Source organism: Lissotriton vulgaris, chromosome 1_1 (genome assembly GCF_964263255.1).
Source record: "Lissotriton vulgaris chromosome 1_1, aLisVul1.2, whole genome shotgun sequence".
In the NCBI taxonomy this organism is placed as follows: domain Eukaryota; kingdom Metazoa; phylum Chordata; class Amphibia; order Caudata; family Salamandridae; genus Lissotriton; species Lissotriton vulgaris.
In genome coordinates, this window is record NC_141685.1 from 482099922 (window position 1) to 482120556 (window position 20635).

Below are 20635 nucleotides of genomic sequence, written 5' to 3' on the forward strand. Positions count from 1 at the left end.
TTGGTTGCCTTTGCTGTTAATTTATTCTGTGCACACTTATGACATTCATAACACAGACAATCAACGTTTTAATGAAATGTGTTATGGTCAGGATCTCATGTCAGCAAGACTCTTTTTCATAGTGGACAACAACATAGTTAGCACCTCCATGTTCTGTGTTTTGTTTGCACTTTTATGTCCCTGACTGTTTCCTGGCATGGCTATTGCTGACCTCTCCTGCATGAGTGGGTGACTCTATGACCAAGATCCACATTGGAGTCAGTGTTCTCGTATTTGTAATCAGATACACGTGATTCCGCCCCACTCGACATCCTTGGAGAGTCAGTCCGACACCTGGTTGCATCTTCCCCTTTGCCATTTCCATAAAAATTATAATTATTTCCGTAATTACTTAACCTAATGGCTTAACACGCTGAGCGGCGGGGCCGCAGTGCAGTATTTCAATATCAACAAGAATTAGATAGAAATGGCAGGCAGGTTGAAATTCTATCAGGAGGCCACTGGCATTTTAAGGCCAGCACAAGCTCTGATTAAAATTCAACCTATTCAGCATCATCTGAATTATGCATTGTCCCCAGTTAAGACATAATTATTGACTCAATGAATGCATGCACCAATGCACAACGACAAGAGTGATTTATAAATGTATCCTTAATCAGGAATGTTCTTATTATGAATAAACGAACGATGTCTAATTACAAAAAAATTATTCTCACAGTACAGTGAAACATGACTATTTTCTACATGCTTTTTGAAGTATATTAAGATATTATCGCATTGGCAATTTGTAGTTTATTAATCTAGTGAGTCATTTTAGCACCTTGTTTGAATTGATTTGAATTACGGTGGCGTAATATCAGTATTTACGCATCACATTTTTTGTGCGAAATTACCGAAATTCCACAATTAGCTCAATTTGAGTAATTTGGGGCAAATATCTTACCACAATAGCATGGGAGCAACTCATAAGGTACTTATTTACAAGACTCTTGTGCTGCCGGAACGTCACTTTTAATATGGGAAAATGGGACGTACCAGGGGTGCAAGGGGCTTGCAAATAAGCTCCCAAGATAGAGCGAGCAGCTACTAGCTACTGCTGTCTGTGTCCTGTAGCATTTAGAGCTATTTTTTTAGAGCAAAATGCATCGTCTGCCCGATTTTGGATGCAAGGGTGCATTTTGCACTGAGAAAATAGCACAAAATGCTGGATTATTCTTCCCAATTTGTAGTTAATTACGAGTAATTATGTAGAGATAATTACGCCAGCTACACCCGTCCCTAGAAAAAAACTGAATAAAATATTTTTCCTTACACTAAAAACACTAATGCTATAGGTTTATTTCCAAGTCAATTCAATGACATGCATGCACCATGTTACCTAGTAAACGATCCTTAGGTGTTCCCACATCTACAGTCACACAACTGCAACTAAAGCAAAATGTTTACGCAGAAAATGTAATTAGTATTAAAGATTATGTGCTATTTTATGTTACCAGGGCATGCATTTCTTCTGAATATTTTCTGAGAAGTATTTACATGGTTTTTGCTTTTTCAGTTTTATTTTACTTGATCTGTTTGGTAAAAATTGTATGTTTTATATGTTTCTACACAAGGTCAGACTGGCCAACCAGGCTGATGGACATTTCCCTTGGGGGCTGTGGAGTTGGTTGGTTATGGTGCGCCAACCTGCTTCAATTCTGCATAGATAATGCAGAGAAAGAGCTTCCTAGCAGCCACACTATCACATGAACTAGCTTTCTTGTATGTGCATTTAATGAAAAACAATCTTGCCGAAACCTGTTCTGACAATCCTTTGTCAGTGAACCAGTTTTCTTTAAGTTTTTCACAATAAATGGCTAGCAGCGGCAAGAGCAGCTGACTCTGGAGTACGGAGCTCACGGCTCGATCCCCGGCACTGGTGTCAGCTCAGCTCAGCATCATGTGACTAAGTGCAGTATCTCATTTAATCTCCTTGATGGCCCCACAGTGCTTGGATATCCTTAGGGCTGATAAGTTTGTGCTAAAAAGAAATAAAAAATCATTAGGTTGACTACCTGGCGAAAGTCCTTCTTGGTGATAATTTTGTAATGCTGTTTGTTTTTCCCCATTTTAAAATGTAGTTGTTCCTCTGTGCACCCCCTGAAGTAAATTTTTAGGTCTCGGCCAGCGTAGGCTGCGCATACGCAGTCTCGCTAGCGAGATCTTATGTTTTGGAGAAGCGAGGTTAAGCCCCGCCCCTCTTCTCCATTGGCTGGCCTCCTAAACGGCGGCAAGCCATTGGAGAAGAGGTCCAAGTGATGTCATTCTTTGTATCTAAGCCCCGTCCTTTTCGGATTGGGGAGCGTGTTTTTTGACTTTCTTTCTCGGCTGTAAACAACAGTCAAAAACACGCCCCACCCCCAGTCTGAAAAGGACGGGGCTTAGATAGAAAGAAGAACCATTTGTCTGTAAACCCCGTCCTTTTCAGACTGGGGGGCGTGCTTTTGACTCTTGTTTACAGCCTAGAAAGAAAGTAAAAAACACGCCCCCGATCGCAAAAGGACGGGGCTTAGATACAAAAGGTGAGCGCTCGAGCGCTTGTTCGAAGTGATAGTCGCTCGGAGTTAAGAAAGCACATCCCAGCTGGATTTTATCTAAATAAACGTTACCAGCACACGAAGAACGAACACTAGGCAACAAACTGCTCATATTGCTACATATGATGTTTACCTCCTTTCCTAACTTTGAAGAAGCCGAACCGGTCACCCACCCGTACCCCTTCCGCAGGCTACATTTTAAAAGTATTTTCGCGACTCTCACCATTCCCTCACCAAAAATGCATAAGGAGGGAGCATGAACGGGTTGCACTGTCCTTTCACGGAGCCCCACACTGCTCAGGTCATGGCGCCTAGTACGGCTGCACATCTTCCACTGAGGCAACTTATCGGGGGGAGGTGCTGACTTCACACCTGCAGGCACCCTACTAATACTGAAAGAGGCCCCAGCAGGAGACGCTGCCGAAGAAAAGGAAGACTCACTCACAGGTGTGCTTGTAGGGCAAGTGCTAGGCCACATACTCAGTTTGGATGAATGACCCTGACGGGGGGCGGGGAGATAGTCACGTCAGACCAATGGCTGTTGCGTGCTGCCTTACAGGGGAGAAGAACATTCTAGGTGCGTGGGGATCTTTTATCCATCAAAAGGAGAATATCCATCCACTGGAAGAGATGTCGGAAAGTAGAGATAGTCCACCTAGAGAAAGACGAGGCCCTCACTCACCTTCACACCGAGAGACAGTAAATCACTTATCAAATGACCCCTGGCGAAAACAGACACGCAGAGCCCGACAGAGAAAAGAAAACACTCTTCAACGCCCATGAAGTCAAGGATAAGCACAAACTCACACCACCGACAGTTTAAGGCCCTTAAGCACTCACTAACCTCCACCCAAGAGAAAGAAAATGCTTTGCCCCCTTTCGCCTCAAGAGAAAGAGGCAGGGCAACTGTCCTCACTGGGGCAAAAGACCAGCCCAGCTCTCAGGCACAGGACAACCTAGGTGGGACAGCGCTCTGGCACAAAGCCTCCTCGGGGTACCCCACTCGAGCGCCTGGGCCTTAAAGTGTCTCCAGCCCCCAACATTGTTAGCAAACTCGGAGACTCCCTGCATCTCTTGGAAACCTGTTGTCGCCCTCTGGGGGCCCTCTTCTGACAGACTCAGATGTTTCCCTGGGATGTCGATGTACAAGGAAAGCCTATAGAATCTGCTTGAGAAAAACGATATTGGCAAAGGTAATAACATGGTCTAATGTAAGGAAAACGCGACGCTGCTATCCCGTTATGGAGGTCTGGTGAGTACTAGTATTCTCCAAAAAAGGAATAGTCGCTTTTTAATTTAAATGATTGCCGCAGGAGTGGATCCCCTCGTCCCGTTTCGCTTTGCATTCTGGCACCTGTAGTTTGGATGTTGCCCCTTCGTAAGGAGAAACTACCAGCAGCAAAATGCATCGGGACTTGATAGGAACCCAATGTTCGATGAGTGACGGTGTGAGTTCTCCCTAGGTGTAAGAGCATTTCAACAATTCAGCTGTCAAGGTGTCGTTTTGCCCTCTGGGCCTCCTGTGAACCACTGGAAAATGGGAAGTGTAGACAAAAATGTCAACTGTGTTTCTAAAACGCTCTACGACCACAGCACCCACCTGCGTCCCTCACTCCCCACCCGGAGGAGTTGTGGAGAGCCCCACGGTTGGAGAAGGGCGGTCCGGGAGACAACTCACCGTGGAGAGGGGCTCTGCTCGGCGGTCCTGCCTCAGGATTGGTCAGCCCCAGCACTTCTCGGCCTTGCGGTCTCCTCGCCAGGATGAGGTCTCTAGTTCAGGACTGTCCGGGCCCACCAGCCATCTGAGCGCTCTGCCACTCAAGGTGAAATTCATGTAGGAAGACCCTCACGACTAAGGGCAGCGTCGGGTGCGTCGGGTCACAGTGCTTCCACCCTTCGGCCTCTTCAGTATTTACACACTGCACCCCCTCCGAGCTCCAAAGGAAGGTGTGTGTGTGTGTGGGGGGGGTGTTGCTGAAAGTCATTGTGTCCAAGCACCAAAGAGGTCTTCCCTCTCAGCGCCCCCGCGGTGCCTTGATAGGTGTCCGACCCCCGTGGATTAATCTCTCTCTGCCCCAAGGCCATTCATCTCATGGCAATTGTTCACTTTCAGGTGATCACAACGTAAGCATCTCACACTCTACAAAGACTGACTCCAAGGGCACCCATACAGAAGTCGGGGGTAGGTGGCTCATCACCGGCCTTTATCAAGTTGAAAATAACCCTTAAAGCGGCGGCGACACCTCTTCCGCACGGTGTGATGGGAGGCATTCGGGACAGTTTTGAACGGGCCACCTATATTCCAATTATATTGCATCTCTCTTTCATCGTCCTGCCCTTCTGATATTCATACCAGGCCTTGTAAGGTTATCCCGCCCAAGATATGTCTTTCCACACACCTCAGAGCAATTAGGTGTGATATAACCATGGGTTTCTCACACAGAGTCGCTTCTCGGACCTCACGCACAGTGCGCATGCCGAATCCTGATGTTCGGTCAAGGTCCGACTGGCCTATGGGTCAAACTGGCAGTGCCCGACGGGCAGGTCTTGCAGAACAGTTTGTGGGGCTGTTTTATGACCACCCGGGCCGGGTTTTACTGTCGATTTTCCTGATATTGCTACATTGTGTGCTTTTAAAACGCATGCACGCAGCACTCCATATCTTGCAAAATACCGATACAGCATGTCTTTAACAAGTTCAGAACTTGGCGGCTTTTCAAATGTGGACCACTTTTTTTTAGGTCTCGGCCTGCGTAGGCTGCGCTTGCGCAGTCTCGCTAGCGAGATCTTATGTCTCTAGTACGGGGCTTAAACAAGCCAGCTCTTCTCCAATGGCTGGCTTCCTAAACGGCGGCCAGCCATTGGAGAAGAGCTTTGCATGTCACTCTAAGCCCCGTCCGTTTGTGATTGAGGGGTGTGTTTTTTCCTGTCCTTTCTCTCCGTGACGTCTTCAGGAAAAAACGCGCCCCCATCACGCTGCCTGCACTCCCAAGTCGGCTCTACATTGGTGTTTCTTATTAACCAATCAGAGGGCCGACTGGCGCGTGCTGGCAGCGTGAGCAGACCACAGATAACAGGTCATAAATGCCCCCAACCAAATAAATGTGATAAGGGGAGGTGTGGCGCGTGAGCAGTTTAATTTGTGACAAACCCGTGTGTGTTCCTGTATTTGTCCGACTGGCTGAGGCTCGAAATACAAACCCTGCTGTTGGCTGTAGTGCCGCAAGACTGCACAACAAACACGGGGGTGGGAGGGCACAACATGCCCCAGCAGCGCTCTCCCACTCACATGTCCAAGGGTGATGGTGTCTGCCCTGGCGGCACCCACAGGCTTTGGGCTGCTTCCTACAGAACCATGCGCGCCCTGATGGCACAGCACGCAGTGAATATATGCATCCTTTGTCCCAGCAACGTTTCAAACGATGACAACAAATACCCCTTGCACAATATAACGCACTGCACCCTTTGTGCGCCGTCGCATTGAGCGGACCAGAGCGCGAGCTGATTTGTTTGGCCATTGAAAAACCACAATGAGCACCCACCAGTGCACTGCAGCATTTGTGCAGAGAGCGGATCTAAGCAACGGAGCCGAATTTATTTTCCGAAATGTGCAAAGTACATCTCTGTATTTGAAAAACATGTTCACAACCTCCTTACATCAGCCGCAAAAACTTCTACTGTTACTTTGTGTCTGTAACAAGATGTTCTTGAATTGTTAATTTCGGCCTATCAAACTATTTTCTTTTAGATTCAAAACGGCATCTGGAAAATGCGTCCGCACTAATGAAATATGCGTGCCCCACTGAATTCTAAGCCATTGCATCAAAATCTCAGTGAGTTAAAAGACCAATACATGTCATTTTACACCCAGCATGGCTGCACCTGTAAATTGTTTCACATTCGAGTCCCACCATTGCATCAAAGCAAACAACTCAAATTCAAAATGGTAATTTTTAGCCCGAACACCTTTAAAACCTGCACTTTAAATACATTTAAAATTACAAACTCGAAGAATAATCAAAACATTACATAGGCCATAGTAATACCAGACAATGGCATAACTGTTCCTGAAATACATGCTCCGTTTTCGTTTACATTTGATAAAGCGTTTTTGTCCTGGTTCCTGTATTCTGTACTACTGTTCCCTAGGACTCCTTCCGCCGACACTAGTCCCAGTCACGCAGCCAGGGCCGAGAAACCGACAGCATGTCCTGCTGGAAGTCATCCACGGGTGACACCCTGGACCTTAGAGTACACTTGGAAAAATATCTCAGCCTCAGATCGGATGCTCTCCTTGGTCAGGGCAGTATCTGTCCTGTTGGCTGCCTCAGCATCTGCATTTCCTAATGTTTGGAGCTCCTCATCGCCTGGAGTAAGGGAGTGCAGGGCACTGAGGTAAGTACAACTTATTGCCGTGCAAAACCCCTTGTTTTCTGGATCTGCAGCGACTTTCTCTCTAGTGACCCACCTGCTACCCCCACTCCCTTTATGTCTATGTAACTGGTGGCGCAGAGGAAACTGACTCCAAGGGGCGCAGTAGGGTCTTGCGGGAGGGGAGAGCACAGGTGCCCCTGGACATCCCAAAGTGTAGTCTATGGTATCTTCAGAAAACATTCCCAATTCTCTGCGCCCCCTTCCCAATATCATAAGGGGATCCCATAAATAGGTAGGAAGTGGGGAAGTATGACAAACCGGTGTGCCAGAAGCCATTTGTACTATTTTCATGAAATGTAATTCTGTGTTTGTCTGTAATGTTGTGTTGCCTATATATTCAATATTGTGTGTGTTGGGCTGTGTGTGTGTGTATGTGTGTATGTGTGTGTGTGTGGCACTCTGTGTGTGACTGTGTGTGTGGCTCTGTGTTGTATGTGTGTCTGCGTGTGTGTGTGTGTGGCTCTGTGTGTGTGTGGCTGTGTGGCTGTGTGTGTGTGTGTGTGGCTCTGTGTGTGTGTGTGGCTCTGTCTGTGTGTGTGTGTGGCTCTGTGTGTGTGTGCAAATGCAATAGGTCTCGCATTTGCGAGAGATTAAGCTATTGGCATTGTAAATGACAATGCCATTTATTTATGTTTTAAAAACAAAAATAATGTCATGAGCAATGCCAATAGCTCTAATTTTAACAATGATGAGACCATTGCATTGTAAATCCGGGGGCCTCATTTATGACTTTTTGCCGTAGGGAAGCGCAGCAGGCCTTCCTGCTGCGCTTCCCTACAGCAAAAGAAAAGGGCAGAAATGCGCCGTATCTATAAGATACGGCGCATTCCTGTCCTTTTCCCCTGCGCCAGCGCACAATGGGCTGCCTGCGCCAGCACAGGCACTGTTGCACAATGGTGCAAGGGTGCCTGCGTTGCGGGGAAGATTATTTTTGTACAGGAAGGGAAACCTTTCTGTACAAAAATAATCACAAGAGGCTTTTCCTCTTTCTATGTGTGCTGTAGAATGCAGCACACATAGAAAAAGGAAATACGAGGAGAAATAAAGACATTTCTCCCTGTTGCGCCTCCCTTACGCCTCCCCTGAGGAGGGGTAAGCTTTTGGCACTGCTTCAGAGTTACGATTTCTCGTAAATCTGGGGCAGTGTCAAAAGGCCATGGATGTTGCTGGGAACGCCCCCAGCAACACCCATTGCACACCCCTTTAACGCAGTACACTGCGTTAAAGGGACTGATATTTATCAGCCAGCAGTACGCCACAAAAACTGGCGTACTGCTGCCTGATAAATACCACGCAGGCTTCTGCGCCTCGGAACTTCCTGAAAAGTGAAGTTCCGATGGCGCAAGGGGCCTCATAAATGAGGCCCCTTGTTTCTTTTTTGAAGCAGCAGGAGTTTCCCTTCCTTCCACTCTAAACAACTTCCCCATTTCCTCCCAGTTTCATCCCTTCTTTCTTCCATTTTCCGTAGCTGTAGTCTTCTGTTTTACCATCTTCATTTGCTTTTCTGGAACACAGTAGATATAGAACAAAGACTTGTATAATTGAAATTTTCTTTTTTACTTTCACTATTTTTTGGGATCAAATATGCTTACATTTTGTTTTATTTTACGAACTCTAAGAAGTGTTTACGTTTTTTATATACCAGAACCAGATTTCAAAGCCAGCACCAGTGTATTTGTGTTACATAAAAATCAATCAGATTTTCTTGAATATGGGTAGTTTTATTTGAACAATTCCTCAAAATGAATTTTCGTCAGCCTTCTTGACTGAAATTCTCCTTTATGGGAAACCATTAAACTCTGATTGCGAGAACCCACAATGAAAGCTCGCTTGGAATAAGCTTTCCTGTGAGACCTGTTACCGGATGACCAAAGAAGAGTTGGATTAGGTAGCTTACTAAGCCTCCCAACCTGAAGGCATGTAAATTCCTCTGGATTAGTGGCACTGGTAAACGATAAGAGTGCTCAGTGATAGCAGGGACTGGGCCAAGATTCATAGGTTCCTTCAGTTGTACATCAGCACACTCCAAAGGTTTGTAGGCACACCTGAGTGGAGGTTTACCATACAGACCCTAACATTCAATGAATCTAGCAACGCAAAAGGTTCTTTGTAGAACTCAGACTCCTAAAGGCAGGTTAAACATTTTTAGGAGAGTCATCCTTTTTTCCCTGATCACACCCATATGTTGATTGATATTGGTGATTACTAACTCTGAAAGTGCCCTGGGCTCTGCTACCCTGGTCCAGGGGCAGTGCTCTGTCAAGGTACATGGTAAGTGGTGTAATTATAATTGGCCGAGACAGCCTACCTTTAAGTCCCCAGTATTTGGTAGGGCATGAGGGTTTAGAGACCTCAGCGGCCTTTATGAAGTTAAGGGCATACTTTAAAATTATACTGTGTCCAAATTTGACTTTGGAATTAAAAGTACTCCCAAAGTCTAAAACAACCTTTTTATTACATATATGTCACCCCTAAAGTCTTCCTTAGGCACCCCAATGATAGAGTGCATTGTTATAAAAAGCAGGGACAATTAAGGGAAAACAGCCAGAGTTGTTTTTAACCATTGTAGTCCTGCTAGCTCCATAGGCTAACCTGTGAAGGCTTTTTTAAACTTTAATAAAGTCTAACTTTTGATTGGAAGTGGCTGGCAACATGATTCAAAGTATCAAAGTAATAGTTACAATAAATCCAACAACTTGCCTAAATCAGATGTATTATAACTATTGCTGGAAAGTAGTTTTAGAACGTACTATCCGGATGTTACCTAAAACAGCCCTCTAGCAGCCTATTCTGGTTGACCAACCTCTGACACCCTGAGCCAAGCTGCTCCCTGGTTAGGTGTGAAGGGGCCTGAGGCTGAAGCAATACAGCCATTTAGTTGGAGGAGATCTGGTTCCTGTGTAAGCAATGGTACACAAATTGGTCTTCAAAAGGAGAAGGCCATATTTAAAAACAAAACAGGGCAAAGCTTCCTTGCTCTCCAGCCAGATGGGAGCTCCTCCAATTTGATTAAGAAAGGGGCTGGAAGGGGAGTGCAGACAAATATTAACCACACCAGGGGGTTGGGTTAGCCAGAACTGAACTCCAAGGAGAGATTTTATCCATTTTGAATTTTGATGGAATGTGCATTATGGGACAAAAATATGCCAAACTCACCAGGAAGGTGTCATGACAGAGGGTGGCGCATGAACCCTATTGGTTGGGGTGTATGTGAGAGCTGCAAGAGCACCTCAGATCCCAGCCTGAAACATCTGCAGAATAAGGACTCCTCTGCTGGAACCTTGGACAACAGAGGACTGCAATCAGAAGGACTGCACCTGCGGCAGACACAAAGCTGACATTTTGTATGTACTGGATACAGTTGGTTTGTTGACAAAGACATCTAAAGCTATCTGTGGGCAAGACCTAAAATGGTACCAAGAAGAGTGCAGAAAACATAAGAGGGTATTGAAAAATTATAGTAAATTTAGGGAACGAGACATTGAGGAAGAACAATAACAGAGAAATGGAAAAATTAAGAGAAAGAAATGTACAAGAGAATAGGGATGAAAATATATAATGCTTATAAAACCCTGTGCATGAAAGAGGGAACGGCCAAGAGAAAATGGAGAAAATGGAAAAGAATGAAAAGAGAAAAAAAACAGAAGAAAAAGAAATTGCTTAGAGCAGCTTTTCTCAAGGCAAATATTTAGTGGGTCATGAAAGTCTGGGCAATAAATAAAGATACCTTTAAATTATGTGTTTATCTTGTCATGTTTGTGGTGCTTCAAAGATAGATGTCAAATGACAGGCTATTTCTTCTGACAAACTGCTGCTTATTATTTTAACATCAGGATTGGTGTTTAATCATCTTTTTCTGACTGCAAAGTGGGAGGAATTTTTAAAAGTGAATTATGTGACTATCTTTATGGAGTACAAGGAACATTTTGGTTTTTATTCAACACACAACAAAATCTGTAAATTAATTGTGTGCATTTAGCAGTTACAAAGAAAAAATGAAGCACATTTTCCTGTAATTCTGAACTGGCTGGAAACTGAGATTTTAATGGTATCGAAACAAACCAAGACACTTTACGTGGTGAAGCACAAATGATACATATTCACATAAACCTGATTTCCACACATTATCATTTGTGTGCTCTATAGATTTAGGTGTGAAAATGTACTGCCCATTTCAATGGAAAATATGCTGTCTGTAAATGACACTGTGTTACCACACAATGCTTTAGTGACTTATATGTAATAAAAAGAGAGTCTTGGGGTTGGCAATGGGGTTATTTTTCCACGCTAAATTGGCAATTTTAAAACCTTATGCACGCTACAATGGCAGACCTGGGACAAGTTGTATGGGCTATGTAAGTGGGTGGCACGATAAGTGCTGCAGGCCCACTAGTAGCATTTAATTTACAGGCACTGGGTACATGTAGTACTGCTTTACTAGGGACGTCCAACCATGTGAGTGGTAAGACTGCCAAAGAAGTTAGAGCAATTTACTGCCTTGTCTAGTGTTACAGTTCAACCAAAGTACAACCATTCAGTTTTTGTAAGAGAGAGTAAAGTAGTCACTGTATCATTTACCTAATTCACTCGGTTTAATGCCATCATACGCAGAAATATTGTGTACAAAAATATTGTCCCATTCAGTGTAAATTTTCAATTATCATCGCCAATGGGGAATATTTTTTAACAACATAATTTATTTCTCTGTATGTCCGTAAGAAGATATTCTTATAACAATATTTTGGTACCATTCAAATACTTTTATGACTAGCTGGGGCCTGCTACTGTGAGGAAAAAGATGCCTTGTTTTGTTGAGGAATTGTATCATTATTGGAACAGATTTTTCCATTCTGCTTCTATGTTTTTGTAAACTTCGTTTTTAACTTCTGCACACAATTTACCTGACTCCTTTTAATATGGTTTTAAGGCACGCACTCGATAGAAACCAATCTCACCCATTTAACAGATTTAAAGCCTTTGCATGCCACAATAATGTATATTCCTTTCTCTTAGTCTTCAACTTCTCTGCCACATTGGATACAGCTGTTTACCCTACTTTACTTCCAATACTAACAATTCTTGGGGTCACAGACTTGGAGCTCAAATGATTTTTATAGCTCTGTGATCATTCCTTCTCAGTCTTTTGATACACTTAACTCTAAAGCACAAGGCAACTGTTGGTTGTACTCTTTTAGGTTACATCCTGTATAACGCCTTATGACAATATAATTTCCTTCTATTTTCCTTATCATCTCAATGCAAATGATGCCCAGACCTTTCTCTTATTTTCTACATTAACCCCCACCTCTAAACACAGACCAATAATTACCCAATAGCCATTCACCGCTCGATGGTGGCCCACTCTCCTATGTTGAATTCTTTCAAAACAGAAATAATCTTATGTGTCTAGTGCATATGCACCTGTCTCCCTAACCACCCATGCATATCCACCCAAACCACCACAACCATAATATCCTCAGACAGAAATGTGTGTCTTCATTTCATCCCTTCAATAAACATGACAATATTAGTTACAAACTCTGCCACAGCAGCAATCTTTCAGTTATTGAATATACAGACAAATATTCTCAATAATTTATTTCCATAGAGTCAAACCTCTGATCTTGCTTGTTCTGAGCAAACTTTGCTTCCAAAACTCTCTACTAGCTAGTACCCCAATATAATTTTACCTCTCAATATTAGTAGAGGCATTAGCTATTATTTCCCCAGACACACTGACAGAACCATCACTAAGCTTGATTTCTTTTACATAAAGACAGCTCTGTACAAGCCATCAATCCTGACCTTTAACCCCTTCGATGCTCATGACGAGCTCAGCTCATCATGAGGCACGGTTGCGGTTGAGCTGTGCTGATGACGAGCTCAGCTCGTCATGAACAATGGTAATCAAAGGTTCTCAGCACAGGAGGGGAAAACCATCAGCAGCGATGGTGTTAAAAAACAATCTTCCAAACATCCATGTGTTGAACCTAGGTTCTTTTCCTTTTGGTTACTGGGACTACAACACTAGATCTTTCTGCTGGTGGAATTTCACTCAATCCCTATGCTAGCATTATTCAGATCTGCTCTAAAGAAATGCCTCATCCAACAGGAGAGGTCTTAACTGATCTTATTTTAACTCTAACACTATAATTATAGATTTAGTTTTAATCCCGTTTGGGCATTCGTAATCTAATTTTCTGAAGTAGTTGCACATTTCTACCGCATATTGGCATTTTGTTTCAACTCTATGCTCTCTGGTAATTACAAACCTTAGTTGTGTGGCCATTAAAGCCAGGGATAGATTGATGTTGAAGCTGCACTCATTGAATAGATGATCAGATCAAGAGTGAGGTGTGTACTCTTCAATGCAGAGTTGCAATGAGCCACTGATCCATTTTAATATGTCCATAAATTTTATCATAGACATGTTGAATTTCAGAACTTTGAGTCTCAAAAGTGTGCTTTGGGGCCTATGTGAAGGCGAAAGGTCAGGTTATTTTAGTCATACTCAAATCTAAACCAATTCCATGGTTTTGTTCATCGAAGGCAAAATAGTGAGTGAAAACTTGTTAATGGGCATCTTAAGTCTAGTACTGGGGATCAGGGTGTGTTGCACCAAAATGTGTCTCGTACAACTGGCAGCTCCTCTTTAAAGGATGATCGTTCTGCAATAGGTGACAAAATGTACCCACTGTCTGATGCCTGGTTAAAGGACCATGCCTTTCTCAACTTGCGTGGAAGACACCTATTGCAAAGCATAGCTACCAACCTGAGCTTTAGAGGCATTTGGGAATATTTTGAGGCACTCCTTACTAGTCTTCAAGTGACCTCTGCAGTTGTCTTGAAATATCAATGCTTGAGACCCATATGCCTTCTATGTTAGTCTAGCAAAGTTGCAGGCTAGTGTGTAGGAAAGACGGAGGGAGACGTTGTGAGGTATTACAACATTACTCGCAAGAGGAAGCCATGAGAAAGATTAGACAAGTCAACATAGGCTTGTACTCAAATGTGTAAGGTGGGAGAGAGAGGGAAGAAAAAAGAAACTGTTGTTGCAAGATACGTTAAAAAAACACATTCTTTATCTAAATTAGTGTCATGCTCTTCGAAGATCCTATACGTTTCTGTGTACTTTATGGATTACATTCAAAGGAAAAGTGGTGTGTCACAAAATATTTACCAGTAATATGCATTTTCTCGAAGAACTGACACTTGCTCCTCCTAGTTAGGTGGATTCTCTCACCGAGCACAACATGAACAAATTCCTTATAAACGTATTGGTTTTTATAAGAATGTACTCAGGTAGTACATGCTCTGGTCAACTGGGTAAAGAATATTAATATATTAATATGACTAACCCATTATTCTTTCAGGTATTCAAGATTTTCCAGAAAATATTAAGTGCTGTAAATGTCTAGCAATTATTGAGGCCAGCGTGAATCCAATTTCTAAGTAAGTAGATATTGCTTTATGTTAAATGTAAATATATAATTTGCAACTTAACTTCACTTAATGCACTTGTTTTTAAAATGTATTTCTGTGTGGCTTTGACATTATTACAAACTGCTGAAATTGACTAGTCCTGATTAGTCTGATCGAAAGAAGATGTGTATTCAGTTTTTTTGTTTATGTTGAATTGAATATTAAATGTATAAAGCGCTAACTTAGCCCAAGGGCATCAAGGCGCTACAGTGGACTGATGTGCAACCAAATAAAATGCTCATGCTATGTTATGTTATGTTATGTTATATAAATTTCTATAGCGCTCGGCTGCCCCAGCAAAGGGGCGTCCCGGCGCTTGCACCAATAGGGAGAGAAGCTACTGTGGATGTTGGTTGCAGCCTACATAACATAATATAATCAGCAGAAGAGATGGGTTTTTATAGCTTTCCTAAAGGACAGAGGTCATACTGAAGTCTGTGTAAAGAGCCAGGTTTTCAGGGCCTTGTGTAAAAGAGAATGTGACCCAGGACCAGATAAGCCTTCAGGGAGAGAGTTCCACAGCCTATCAGCGGCAGTGGAAAAGGACCTGCCTCCCCATCTAACATTTTTATACCTGGGCACTACTAGCAAATTCTTGCTAGCAGACCTGAGTTCCTTGGTAGGGGTATAGCGCTAGAACATCGCTTTAATGGCATCAGGGCCAAGGCCGTAGTAGGCATTATGGGTAAGGCATAGAGTCTTGAAGAGAATTCTTCGATACAGAGGTAACCAGTGCAGCAAGATGAGGGAAGCCGACACTGAGTGTTACTCCGGCAAATTCATCACCAGCCTCACTGCAGCATTTTGCACTAACTGTAACCATCACACCAAGCCTTTGGTAATGCCCAAATAGAAGGTATTACAATAATCAAGTCCGGACATTGTCAAGGCAATCACTGCCTGCTTTTGTGATGCAAACGAAAGGAACTCAGAGATTTTTTTAAGAAGCCTGATTAATCCAAAACAGGTGGACACTGTTCTGCTAATCTGAAGGTTTAGGGACAGAGATGAGTCCAGGGGATGGGCAGCTGCCCAAAGTATTAGGCCACCAGTCATTCAACCAGATGTCATGTTGGTTACCAAAAACCAAATTGTCTGTCTTTTTCCCATTCAGTTTGAGATAGTTTTCCACTATCCAGCATGAGACTGCCTGGATGCAGTTTCTGAATTGTGTGGCAGATTCCCTAATACTGTTGGTAATGGACACCATGATTTTTTGTGTTGTCGGCTTAAGACACACCTCAAATCCAAAGGATCTCACAACCTTGGCCAATGGGGCAACGTAGATATTAAAAAGAGTTGGGCTTAAGGAAGAGCCCTGTGGAACTCCACATATCAAAGGGATTAAAGGTGAGTAATATTGGCCCATTTCCACTATCTGTGCCCGCTCACAAAGGAAGGAGGCAAGAAGCCCAGGGGCCATGCCCCCAATCCCGATCTCCTTGAGGCGCTTCACCAGCCTCAAAGGAGACAGAGTGTCAAAAACTGCGGTAAGGTCAAGAAGAACCAGAAGGGTAGTATGCCCTGCGTCAACCTGGACCTGGATGTTGTCAAGAACCGATGTTAACGCTGACTCAGTGCTATGATGGCTTCTAAAACCATGCTGCGAGCCATCAAGCAACTAGTAGTCTAATAGATAGGAGCTAAGGTGTCAGTTCAGGTACTTTTCCATAATCTTGGCTGGGACCGGAAAGCAAAGAAATGGGGCGATAGTTTTTTAATTCTGTCAGATCCAGAGAAGGCTTTTTTAAAAGAGGTTTGACCACAGCTTTTTTCCAAGAGGTGGGATAGTGCCCCTCTGAAATAGCCATATTCAGTACTGAGGTAAGGTGGGGGACAATTGCTTTACTACCTGTTTTTAAAACCTTTAGGGGGAAAGCATCCAAGGATGGCCCAAAGGTGACCCCTTCTAGCAGGCAATCAGTCATTTCAAATGAAATGCAAGGAAAGGTGAGTAGCCTCGGTTAATCTTCCATGGTTTCTGAAACATTAGAGTCGAATTTAGGAAGAGCAGGTGTAGCAATTTTAACATTATAGTCCTGCAAGGTGAAATATATATCAATGATTTTTGTGTGGAAAAAGTCTGCCATTTTGTCACAAAGTTCTTAAGAGAGATCAGACAAATCGGCAACAGGAAGGAAAATAAGACGGTTGATAATAATTCAAAATTCAAAAATTCAAAAATAGCTTTATTCGGTATTTTGACAAAAAAAACCATAAAAGCAGACATAAATACAAAATACAAGCATGGGCAGACTAAATAACTTTCTCATTAAAAACTTATTACAGAGATACACATCATATAAACAAATCAGATAAAATTCTTAAATTGCATAAAGTAGTTCTAAAGTTCATTAAAAGATTCATAAAATTCATGCAATTTCCTGGGATGCATATTTCATTTTCATAATTGTGTATTATTTGATGTAATTAGGCACAATATAATACATTTTTAACCTTAAGGTCCTAATCATTACACATGGTCCCTCTGCATTTTACGGTGAAGGTCAAAAATTTTATCGCTGACACAATGGTAAGTTCATCTTGCAACATATACAGTCTGAACAGTGCAGTTTTGCAATTTCTCAAGCCCCATGACTTTAGCAGAGGTAACTGGTATCTTTTTCTCCCCCACTGATAATACTTACAGAGAAAAATGCAGTGTATGTTTGACTGGTTAGATAGATCGTCGCACGGCCATTTTATCAAGTTAGCAGACCAATCATTCGGGGCAGGAAATATTATTAGCCTATAAAAAGACTCAGTCCTCATTCGTGTCAAAAGCATTCTATGGTAGCACGAATAGGTTGGCGCCAGTTATGGATGAAGGCCCAAACCATGAAGGATGCTGCAGTGGGCTACAATGGTAGACTTATTCCCATCTAAATACCATCTCCTTTCCTCCAATAGGTCAAGGCGTGCCACTTTTAAAGCTTTTTTTGATATTCGTGAGCATGATGTGGCATTTAGATAGAGATCTGGTTTACCAATAGAGTTCAAGAACTTTTTAACATAGGCTAACCATGGCTGCTTGCTAGGAGCGAATTGATTTAAACAGTCTTGAATTACTTCCCTATTGAAACCTGTATCTTCACATGTCCAGATCTTAAACCACAGCATAACTGGCGCTATCTTTATCAAATCGGTGATATGGACTCTGTCAAGTTCGTTGTGGCATATGGTGGTAGATGTGGAACGAGGGACTGATAAAAGGTGCCTCAGGAACGCATTTTCCACTGTTTGTATTTGTGTGCAATCTGTCAGTCCCCAGATGCCAGCCCCATATACAGCAGTGGACACACATTTAGCTGCGTAGATCTTGAGTAATATATCTACAGGTTTCCCGCCCAGTCTTTTAGCAAATTGTTTAACAGCACCTATCGTGCGAGAAAAGGCCAGGTTCCGGGAGGTTATTGCTGATGACCATGTGCCCCTATTGTTAAAAATGATGCCTAGATAAGAAAATGTTTTAGTCATGGCTATCTTTGTGTTGTTGACAAAGGTTTTACAGTCTGGTATGTTTTTTCTCATAGTACATGACATTGTGAATGTTTTTCCCTCATTTATTTTTAGACCTCTAGTACTCATAAAAATTGAAAATCCCGTTAGGGCCTTCTGGAGACCCAGCTGTGCGCGAGCCATGATCACCGCATCATCAGCGTATAATAGTAGTGGTACTGAGATGCCATTTATTTTAGGGTAATCCACTACAAGATCGTTTAAAAAGTCTGCTACCTCGTTAATGTATAAATTAAAAAGGAATGGCGGAAGGATGCAGCCCTGTCGAACACCCTTTTCTATTGGGAATTTTCTAGTTCGCTCTCCGTTTTTGCCGTATCTGACCGTGGCACCTGCATCTCTGTACAATTCCTGTATAAAATGTAAAATGTTTTTATCTATCCCCAATTTAACCAGGGCTTTCCATAGGAGACTATGGTCTAAACAGTCAAAAGCCGAGGTTAAATCGACGAATGTTAGGAACAGATTCCCTTTTTTTACTCCAATATATTTATTCATTATTAGGGCCAGGTTTAAACCCTGCTCTACAGTGCCTACACCCGTTTTAAAGCCATATTGGAATTTCGAGAGAATCCCTTTGCTCTTGGACCAAGTTTGTAATTTGGTTAGCAACACTCTACCTGCGACTTTCATCAGGGTATCTAGCAAGGAAATAGGGCGATAGCATTTTGGGTCCTGCCTGTCCCCTTTTTTAAATATTGGGATTACTATAGCTTCGTGCCATGTATCGGGGAAACCTATTTTACTATACGCATTTATTACATTTGCTAGTAGAGGAGCCCAAAGATCTACATTTTCTTTGAATAAATCAATGGGGACTCCATCTGGGGCGGGGCCTTTAAATTAGCACTCTGGGTATTTGCTAGCTCAACCTCTAAGGGGGTAATAACTACATTTAATGGGAAACTACCTTGCATCGGTGCATGTTCCACCTGCCTGGTATTCGGATCTTCTTGTGGGGTCGTTACTATTAAATCTTTCTTATATAGGGAGGTAAAGTAATTAACCCAAACGTCTTCCGTTATGGCTATCTCCATAGAGTCGGCCTTGCTATGTGCGAAGAAGGGGGCATTAATTTCTTTCTAAAAAGATATGTTATCCCGTAAGGCACTTGCCTTTATCAGGGCTTCCCAGGCTTGGTTTTTTAGTTCGTTCTGTCTACTTCGAAGGGTCTGCTTATAGGCTCGCCTGGCGTCCTTAACCAAACTACTGTCTTTTGGGAGTCTTTAATGCCTGTAGCAGGTCTTTATGGGCTTTGGTACAGGCGGAATTAAACCAGCCGCGTACTCTCCTTTCTACCCCTGTCTTTTGTTTTATAGTTAGCTTGTCATTTATAGTGGCAATTATCCTGGCATAGGCCACTATGATTAGCTGGGGATTAATATTAAATTCTAAGCAGGTCGTGAATTGTTTCAATTCTGTCTGTACTAAGTCCTTCAAGAAATTTGTGGAGTCAATTTTTGCCCATTTTATGACGTATCCATTTTTCCTTGCCAACGACACCGAGTGACCGTGAAGGATACTCGATGTACTTGTTGTGTGGCTCCCGGGCTTTCCTACAGAGATACTGGCGCTAATCGGAAAATGATCACTTAATGCCAGGTCTTCCGTATTAAACTCATCCAACCAGCCCTGGTTCCTATTTGACACTAAGATGTAGTCGATTACAGTGCCTGACCCTCGACCAGAAAAGGTTGTTTGAAATGCTACAGGTGGTTCACAGAGTTCGTTAGCAAAACCCAAGTCCCAATCATGCATAAGTTGATTTCACATATTACCCAGAGTAGAATGTTCAAAGTGTGTGGTGGGATCCCCTCTTAAATTATAAATGCCACAATTTTTTGTGGCACTATAAGGACATAGATGACAATTAAAATCTCCAGCTATAAGAGTACAGTCTGCGTCCTTCCCGCCTCTCTTGAGCATTGAAGTGAGCTCAGCTATTAAGGCTTTGAGATCTGCTTTTGGCACGTTAATATACATGTTAATCAGAAAAATGGACCGCCCGTTTGCTTTAATCATAAGTCCTTGTAGTGATCTACCTACACCTACTTTGGATCCACTCGCCTCGTGTGTGGTCAGTTTTATATTACACAGATTAGAGGCAAAAACACACAGACCCCCAGACCCTCTTCCTCGATTGCCCTGTATCAACGGTATATAAAAGGTGCTAAAGCCCTCAATGTGGGTCTCCTCCTGATCCCAGCACTCCTGTAAGCAAATTATATCCTGCTTTTCCATAAAGGTTAAGAATAACTGGTCTCTTGATTTTTTATTTAGCCCTGCAATATTTCAGGAGGTTATTTTTAAGTTGGATTTATGTGAGCTGGCTTCTGCCGTCAGCGTCTTAGAAATTAACATCTCAATGCCCTCTATGCTATGTTCTGCCTCCTTTTGGGTTTGTGTAGTGTCCAGCAAACTTGTAAGTATAGTCCCACCATTGAATTTCTCTAGGGCTAAAGATCCTACCCCTCTTAAGACCTTAATTAAATGATCTGGTGGTTGCTGGACTAGTGATAGTGATAGTGCTTCCCCCGCTGGAGAATCAGGTATATTCCCTATTGGGAGGATATTAACGTTAAGGGTCTGGGGATCATCATTGTGGGTCTCAGCTGAGGTGACTA

The 20635-nt window shown here is 42.9% G+C and overlaps 1 protein-coding gene across 1 annotated transcript in view; it reads left to right on the top strand.

The window, feature by feature from the left end:
• Window positions 1-20635, top strand: part of LRRC7 (leucine rich repeat containing 7) — a 1701172-nt gene that overhangs the window by 380951 nt on the left and 1299586 nt on the right. Inside the window, exon 4 of the mRNA XM_086936257.1 lies at window positions 14384-14462. Within this exon, the coding sequence (XP_086792383.1) occupies window positions 14384-14462 (79 nt within the window). The remainder of the gene's footprint in view (window positions 1-14383; window positions 14463-20635) is intronic.